This window comes from Ochlerotatus camptorhynchus, unplaced genomic scaffold (assembly GCF_037179485.1).
Source record: "Ochlerotatus camptorhynchus isolate MF236.1 unplaced genomic scaffold, CSIRO-AGI_Acam_v1.1 ptg000537l, whole genome shotgun sequence".
NCBI classification, from domain to species: Eukaryota; Metazoa; Arthropoda; class Insecta; order Diptera; family Culicidae; genus Ochlerotatus; species Ochlerotatus camptorhynchus.
In genome coordinates this window covers 39,024-48,599 of record NW_027041020.1, presented here as the reverse complement: position 1 = coordinate 48,599, position 9,576 = coordinate 39,024, and the positions used below count along the sequence as shown (strand labels likewise).

General features: G+C 37.2%; 1 protein-coding gene across 1 annotated transcript; it reads left to right on the top strand.

The window, feature by feature from the left end:
• Window positions 1–4,971: 4,971 nt before the first annotated feature.
• LOC135713107 (F-box/LRR-repeat protein fbxl-1-like) lies at window positions 4,972–7,749 on the top strand. Its single transcript, XM_065236216.1, has 4 exons — window positions 4,972–5,205; window positions 5,470–6,711; window positions 6,777–7,372; window positions 7,430–7,749. The coding sequence occupies exons 1-4, from the start codon at window positions 5,149–5,151 to the stop codon at window positions 7,632–7,634; spliced, it is 2,100 nt and encodes a 699-aa protein (XP_065092288.1). The 5' UTR covers window positions 4,972–5,148; the 3' UTR covers window positions 7,635–7,749.
• Window positions 7,750–9,576: the final 1,827 nt, after the last annotated feature.

Genomic DNA, 9,576 nt, shown 5'->3' with positions numbered 1-9,576 from the left:
TATATTTCTAAATACCACCCCAGATTGAGCACCTAGTTCATCCTAATGCAATGGATTAACGCAAGCTGTCAGTTTTATCTTACAACTACTGGCAGCATACTTTGATATGAGCAAAAAGTTATTTTAAAACATTGTATTAAGTTGAACATTTTTAAAGAAATATTGATTTTAGAAGCAAAAACAAGAAAAAAATGACAGTGGTTTAGTGATAATCGTGATTGCCTCTCACTCCAAAGGGCGTCGGTTCAATCCTAGTCGGCGCTGACGGGATTTTCTGAGGCATAGTTGGTCCCCGGTCCATGAGTTGATGGGTCGATATGTAGGGTCCAGGTGTGGGAACTGCTTTTCTGGCGTCGGTAGCATTGGTACTCAATACGAGATCGACGAAAAACAAATCAACGAAAAAAAGTATAAGGGTCTGTGTCTAGGGGCACGAACGGAAGCTTGATGTAGGACCGCTAGTGGAAATAACAAATGTGAACATTTAGTTCTTTTAATTGATCAATCATCAATTATCTTAACTCTTTCCGTTTTTTATTTGTAAGCGTATCAAATTTGTAGTATTTATTTCAAAGAGAAAGTTGATGAAGAGAATCCAAGGAACTGTCAACTTGAGTATTTTCGATTCATCTACCTGACTTTAAAAGGTGTATTTTGATTTTTTTGTTACTTATGAATTTTTAAGTTTTGTGCATTTTGGTATTAAAGAGTATTCAATTAACCCCTCACAGGATTTCCTTCCGAATTATATGTAAAAAAGAAGGGACTTCGAGAGATTGAACTCGTGAGAGCTAATTTTCTCACAAATTAGATTTTATTGGCTTTCTGGGCATTGAATATACACCCAAAGCGAATTATTCGCACTTCTCTCAAATTCTATATGGATTTTTACCACTGCCTACCAGCGTGTTCTGGAAAATGGCCGGACGATGATTAATCTCACCAATACATTCGGGCCTACAATTCCACACCTTCTATAGAGACCAAGTTGAGCCTTGATAGCTAGCTACTTGCGGGAACTGATTACCTTGACAAAAACATCTCAAAAGAGTGAAAATTGCTCAAATTATGCGACAAGTGAATTTTAACCTACGAGTATCTCGAAAATAACAACTTTGAGCAATTTAAGCATTATGAGCTTTTTTGTTGTAAATTTAATGTGTTTTAATATTAACACTATTTTAAAGATATTTGATAACTGTAGGTGGTATTTTGAAAAAAAAAACTTATTTTTTCAATAATTCATAACTTTTTTGTTTATGATTTGCCCAGCAAATGCACAGTATCAGTAGGTATTACTTTAAGTACAAAATAAATATTAAAAAAAAAAAATGATTTAAAAAAATATGCAATTTGAGTAATTTTAATTTTTTTTTTTGATAATTTTGATTTTTTTTTTGTTGTGAAAAAATATAATTTTTTACAGTGTATATATTTTCTTGGAAGGCACAATACTTGTCCGCAACTTCTTCGAAGACACAATCTCAATCAAACAAATTGTTCGCAAGATATATGTTTTTCTATTGATGCGTATCATTTTTGCATAAGCCCTTTTCAAGTGTTAGTCGTGTGCAAAACTAAGGAACCAAATATGTAAAATGGCATGTTCTACAATAACAAACAACTGTGCAAAGTTTCAACATAATCGTAGAAGGTCGATCGAAAAATTAAAAAAAAAAAAATCGTCATTTGAAATGGAACTGCTGAGCAGTAGAATCCTATCCCATATCTCAACTATCCTAACCAAGACGATGTTCTAGACGTATTCCAGCTGGACAAGCTGGCCAAACCGGAGGATCCTCTTAAGAACGCGATCGAGTTTCTCCACCCGCTGAACACCGAGTACGGCAATGACATCATTGAAACGCATCTGATGGCATTAGAAATCTACAATGGCTGGAGCGGGCTCACGCTATCGATGCCAACCACCTGAACGGGACAACACGGATGTACGGTGTTTCAGTGGTGAGCAGGTAGATGCATCTACACAAAGTGCTTTCAAATGCGATTCCCGATGCAATTGTGTTCGTTGATGGTGCTACTCTTACCCCCCCCCCCCCCCCTCCGTCGTCGTCGGCGGCGTAACAGGTAAAACCGAAACACAACACGGAGTATTAGTAGAGGGCACCGTTTCATCCGTTCCTTTTTGGGACGGAGCACACAATATAAAATATACAATTTAATTTATGAATGATCCCATCTATGCTTGATTGAAAGGATAATACCGATACGAATGATGTGCCCAAATGTATTTTTGGCACATTGTGCGGAGTGACCACCCCTTGGACTACAGTTTAAAGAGACGTTAATAGACGTATCCACCCCTTGGACTGTATATAATAGACGATCTTGATGCAAAGAAACAGTTAATCGTTGGCTTGAAATGCAATAATATGCAAATAATATTTATTACGTTAAGGTGGCATGGAAATAATACAATTGATTTTTCCAGCTCCTTTATCGGTAAGCCTGCAGCTCACCATTAATTGATTGATTGATTTATCTTTACTTATCGCCTCCTACGCTCACCGTAATCAATCAGGAGTGAAGATAACTAAAAGTCGGAAAAGAAATCAGAATTTCAGAATATTTTTTATTAACTACTTTATTTGTACAGGCTCATTCGAATAAACTTTACAGACCCAAATAACCATTTCCGTTATACACTATTAATGTCTTAAATCTAATGATAAAGGAATTCAACCGTATACTCGCGGTCTTCTCGGGGTTAGTGGAATACAATTTTATGGATGTGGAGAGGGAGAAGGAGATTTGAAGTATGATTTATGATATAAAAATTTCACTATTTCTGAAACATATACTTAGCGGCACCGGTGGTGTAGTGGTAAGCGTGATTACCTCTCACCCAACAGGCCTGGGTACATTATAGAAATAAAATATAAACTACACCCAAAACGTGACTACAAAAATCCCAAAAGCTATTCTCACAAATGTATCGCACGCAACCATTCTTCATGATACACTATTTTCTACCTATCTTTCTATTAGGCCTATGGACATGCGTTAGCTTCAAAACTTCTAATCATAGTGAGAAATCAATCAGAACACAAAAAAAAAACAAAACTAAAAACTTTAAACGTTTTAAAGGTAGTTACAAGTAAAATCAAATGAAAGCTAATAAATGAAAAAAATAAATAAAGGGAAGTAAGGCCGTTGGTCCCCGGTTTATGAGTTGATGGGTCGATAGGTAGGGTCCAGGTGTGGGAGCTTGCCTCCCTGGCATTGGTAGCATTGTTGCTCAGCACGGAAAACAAGATCGATGGAAAACAAATTTTACGCGAAAATAATATATTTCATTTCATTTTCATTTTCATTTTCAAGCACAGAAGGGGTTATAGGGCCAGGTCTCCAGTGAAAAATCACTGTTCATACAGCACAAGGGTAGAGGTAAAGATTTGGCACCATAGAATAATAATCACAGGGATCAAGTGAATCCTGCTTAAGATGCCGGATAGGGAAGATTAGTGTTTCAAGTAGGGGATAGTCGAAGTAACAGTAGTGATAGTTGTAGTAAAAGTTGGAAAGTAAACGTACAGAGGACCATGTTTTGCAATACCTTCTTAATCATGATCTTTTTGAAATGTTTGAGAATCAGTGTCAGTCAGTGCCATTGTCTTTACGTTTGTCAGTTGCCATTGTCATTATAGGTGTTGTCTTAACGTATATGTTCGTGTCAATGACAGTATTGAAAGTATCCGTGGAAGTAGTTTTCACTGTGTGTCTTTATGTGTGTTTTCACCAAATGATTATATTTTTTCTCATCTCCTAGTTTTAACTGCGTACAAGAATAATTAACTAAAAACAAACAAAATGTAGCAAAAGTTCATACTATAACGTGTCTAACTTACTATCTACTTTTGTTGACTAATACCTAAATGTAATTTTTAATTTTTAGATTTGTGGAACCTCTTAACGGAATTCCTTTATGAAGCGCTTTGAGTGTGTAATTTTTAATTTTATGACGATAAGTTGCTCAAAATAGCAGCCTGTAATTCCGTACCAGAATCCACCTCCAATTCAATGTCTTTTGTGGATTCGTAGAAGCAAAGTTGAACTAAAAGCTAAATAGTTACCTACAAATTCTACCTAAATCGTTCACAACCAGAGCCGGATCACTGATGAAAACCAAACTACAACCCTGAAACACGTATCGAAATTTTCGAAGGCGAACCTATTCTTGCTACTGATTCTGTCCAATTGTTAGGTATCAAAATTATAGTCATCCGTAAATTTATTATTGAATATATGGATGAATTATCTATTATTGAATAACTATTATTTACGATAATTACATGAAAGAAATAAAATATAAACAACAAACAAAGCGTGACTACTAAAACCTCAAAAAGATATTCTCACAAATGTAGTTCACGCAACCAGGCCTGCTACCGCTCACTCGCCACCTTGTACATGGACATGAGGCGAGACGAGACGCGAAAAGTTAACCGGAACAATATTGTATGGAGATTGGAACATTTTTTCAAAATATATCAAAACAAACAAAACAAAAATTTGCCCAATTTTTTATTTCAGAAATGAACCTTATTTCGCTAAAATTTACATTTTTCGATTCAATAAATATTCACTAGAGCCATCTCTAGCGGAACTTATTAAAATGGAACTGATAAGTTGACCACTTGTCTGCACCGACTGATAGTCAGGATATAGGATTCAGAACAGCTACCGGAGGAGTGGCCGCACGGGGCCATTTTGCACCAGGGGTGCATTATGGACTGTTCTCCCCTACCTAGGCACTTTCGTTTTTGTTTTTATTCCATCTTTTCAAACAACTCCGCTTGTAGACACTACTACCACCCTATTTCGCACTGTGACGAGTGTATTTCGGCAGTTATTATACAACCGACGACAATCCACAAGTAGATGTATGTATTACGATACTTACTCATGGCTGCAGTTGAAGTTAGAATGCTGTCATGGTGTTCATAATATTATCAGCTGTCATTGATACAGATGTTATTTTGTTAAACGCAATAGTCTTGAATCGATAATCACAACATTTGGACCACATAGCGTAACTCGCATTCTAAAGATATTGTTCGTAAAAACATAATTTCTAGTCACGTAACAGTTTTCAGCTAGGATAGTCAAACAAACATTGTAAGTAGAATGGAGCGATACCTCATCGATGATTTTGGGCCGAAATATAGTGATTTGCCAATGGAAGTAAGTATAAACTTTTCATAAGTGATCTTGTGACCTGTTAGCAACGTTTATTTTTATGTTAGTTGTGCTAAATACTTATGATACTACACAGAGAAAAATATTGCTTGTATAGGTAGTAGCCTGTAAGCGGATTTCACAGACGCTATACATTTATCTTATCAAATAAAAAAAGATCTAGACATCGTTTCTATAATCATTTGTACACAGAAACGTTCACAACCGCAATCCGTGCTAAAATTTTGAATCGTCTTTGTTTCATTGCAGATCTTGGTAAAGATATTTCGTTATCTGAATCCTGGAGACAGATTTGCTGTTGGTCTAACATGCAAACGCTGGTTGGAAGCGACACAGTATCAACTCTTTATCGACGATGTTTGTCTCAAATTCTACAAAACGCACTTCAGTGATACTACGAGCCCAGTCTGCAATTTGCTGAAAAGTTGCCGCCACTTCCAGAATGTTTTCTTCTCACAAGTGGAATTCAACGAAACCGAACAATTCTTCGCTCGCTTTGGTACTCATATTCACGAGATGAATTTCAAAGCATGTGACATACGGGAAAAAACTTTTATTTGTATGTTAATCATGGTTCCAAACCTCCGAACGCTAAAAGTTGAAGGTTGTCGAGAACTGTTAATGTCGGGCAGGTTATTCGAATATGGTCCGGACCAGCAAATATTAGCAAACACTTTGCAAAACGTCACAACCCTCAGTTTAGCATTCAACCGATACTTATCTGATGCTCTGTTTAAACGAATAGTATCACTCATGCCAAACCTGGAGGATCTTGACCTCACCGGTTGTTCTATTTCATTCCACAAAGGCCTTTACCGAAAATTCTATCCAGGACGGCCAGATGATGCGTCCGAAAACGTTCTGACTTTTCACTACATTGCACAATTTATCGAGCGTCAAGCAGACAAATTAAAAAAAATTAATTTCAGCTCAACGCTTATCGACGGCGATGCTCTTGAGATATTGGCTGGTTTCGATGCTCTTCATCTGCAAGCACTTGATTTGAATTCATGTGATCAACTCACAAACCCTGGCATAACGGCATTAGCTCAAGCAAAATATACCTTGCAACATTTGGACTTTTCCAAATCGGTGCGTTTCACGGATGCATGTTTACATAAAATCTGCCAATATTTGCCGAATCTTATATCACTTAAACTACGGCGTTGTCGAGCTTTGACAGATCTTGGCATTACCGAAATAGTTCAATTGAAAAAACTACATGTTTTGGACATTTCTGAGTGTGAATCTGTAACAGGACAAGGAATTATTAAAGGAATTGCTTCAAAGCCAAATCCTACGTTGCTTGAACTTTATGTGAGTGCACTTAATTTGTGTGAACGTTCAGTGATACAAATTGCTCAAAGCTTTCCTTCGCTACGATTGCTTGATCTTAGCTATTGCTTTAACTCGGTATCGGATCTTTGCCTACAGATAATTTTCAAGAATTTAATCTGGTTGAGGCATCTGAACTTGGACTGTTGTGATAAGGTAAGTTATAGAATTACTCGATATTTGGACATGAAATGATAGCGAGCGATCAACTATATTTTCAGATCTCAGATAGTGCAATGACCGGTGTTGGAATGTTTCAAAGAGTTCGGGATTTTGAAACTGATAATACCACAGTACCAAATCCTGTAGTATCTAGTGGACCTCTTGAAGATGAAATTGAATCTGGACCGTCTAAGTCGAATCGAATACCAACGAATAATGCACCAGAAGAGCCTGTCAAAATTTCACTACGTAGCAAAGCAGAACAAGAAATCGTTGATGATGCTCTACGTAAGATGGCTATGATGGAAATATGCCAACAGAAAGAATTTCATAAGGATGATGCCAGCACTGGTTATTCGATCGATCGTCTAAAAGGACTACGAGTTCTACGACTTTCTCAGTGCAATAAACTTTCGGATATTTCTCTGATGTACGCCTTCAAATTGAAGGAGTTGAAAGAGATCAGTTTGGCCAAATGTCAACAAATTTCTGTTCTGGGTATAAAGCCATTTGTACAAAACTGTCCATCGCTTGAAGTAGTCGACCTTAGTGAATGCCATAACGTTAACGATAAAGCAATTGAAATGATAGCAACTCACCTGAAGCGTTTGCAGATTTTATCACTTGAGCGATGCTTCCAACTATCTGATTTCAGGTAAAAATAGCAATATAATTTTATGCCAAAATAAATTTTAATATTTATTCATTACAGCTTAGACTACATCGCAATCCATTGCAAAGCATTACGGACGCTGGACGTTCGAGGCTGCCGGAATATGTGTGCTGAACCAAATCTACGACTAGTCAACGTGCCCACGCTACGGACAGTTCATATGAGCAAACCCGGGCCGTATGTTGGTGAGCCAGGCTATTTCGTCAAAAAGCCACTCCCACCACCGATGCCAAAGCGTTTCTAATATTTACTGTTACTCGATGCTGGTGGATTGTTTATTGTTGTTTTTATATTGATTATTTATTTTTTATTATATTAATTTTCAATTGTTATCTTTTATCTATATCTATCTACCCAGAATACAGACATCCGTTGGAAACCAAAAAAAAAAAAAAAAAAAAATAAAAATGACAATAGACTTTGTGTTGTGCTTATCTTTTTCGAGAAACTTTACATAGTTGTAAATATAATTAAATTTATAAATCAGGTTGACCACAATTTCTAGCATTGTCGAAAATTGCACCAAGAAGCACAGTTTCTAATATGATCAAAAACAGATATGTTATTTCCGTTTAGGCAAAGAAGCAATATCGCTCAGAGGAAGTCTTTCGCTACTTCTTGTAGTCGGGAAGGGGAATGTCATTTTTTTCACCATGGAGCACAGAGAACAGACGTCAAACCTTATTCAGAAAGTTGTGTAAACTTTTGTAAAGATATTTTTTCCTTTGGTTTGTTTTCCGTACTGAGCACCAATGCTACCGACTCCAGGGAGGCAGCTCCTACACCTGGACCCTACTTATCGACCCATCAACTCATAAACCGGGGACCAACGGCTTTACTTCCCTTCCGAAGGAAGGCGTGATCAGAGATGCTGTGCCTCAGAACATCCCGGCGGCGCCTTAGCCTAAGGCTAAACATCTCTTAAACAAGAGCAGCACTGGTTATTCGATCGATCGTCTTAAAAGAACTACGAGTTATACGACTTTCTCAGTGCAATAAACTTTTAGATATTTCTCTGATGTACGCCTTCAAATTGAAGGAGTTGAAAGAGATTAGTTTGTGTTAGAATTAGGGCGTAACAGCTTTTGTAAACAATGACTTCTCTCGATAATTTATCGGAACTCAAGGCACGCCCACGCAAACCAACATAACCATCGGGAAGGGGAAGACTCCCCCATCCTGATGGCGTTGTTGATTTGAGTGGGCGAGCAAATCATCGAGAGAAGTCATTTTTTACAAAAACTGTTACGCCCTAATGCGTGGAGGCGAACCAGCCCAAGGCTGAAAGCCTCCCTAATAAAGATAAATAATAATAATAATTACGCCCTAATTCAAGCTCTATCTAGCATTGTCTACAAACCATGAAAACCATAAAAAAAAAACAAATACAATCAAAGTTCTTCTATACAAAACTCCATTTTTTATTCTTCTATACGAAACTCCATTTTTTATTTTATTTTTTTTATATTTTTTTCTGAAAAGTATTTTTAATAACCTTTATTTTGATATTTTGATCATTCAAATAGGCCCAGTGGTTCAAAAGTTATCATTTAAAAAAAAAATGTCATTCTTGAAAAAAAGATCGAATTTTTGGACCACCCTAACATGGTAATGGTCTCCCTAATGAGAAAATAAAAAAATACGGGTCTAATATTTTTCGATAAGGAACAAAATTACCAATTGTTACGAAATTCTGAGAACCACTATATCGTTTTGCTATGAAATGACTGTATGTAAGTTAAGATCGAACCCTCCTGGATCCCCAACACTACACTTACCAACATCAATCGCTTCGTCAACACATCATCATTGCCTTCATCGCCATCGACGATCATAGCAACAACAACAACAACAACGCCGATGACGACGACGGCACATCAGTTAGCCCGGCAGCCGGAACGTTCAACCCCAAGCAACCAAATCTCGAACATCAGCAGTTTACTACCCAGCAACACCAAGTAGCACGGATGCACACACGGTTATTCTCACGTCAGCAGACTCTCACCCAGTAACCATCGATGTCACCGACCAGGACCACGCGACGGAAGCAACCTCAGCAGTTCGTTGCCTTTGCATTAGCAACTTGGCGACCGCATTCCTATAAGTTCTTACTCAGCAGATAGATAGGGCTTTCGATAGGTTTCACCTTATAATAATTTGGAATAAAAATCAGTTAGTCTTTATCC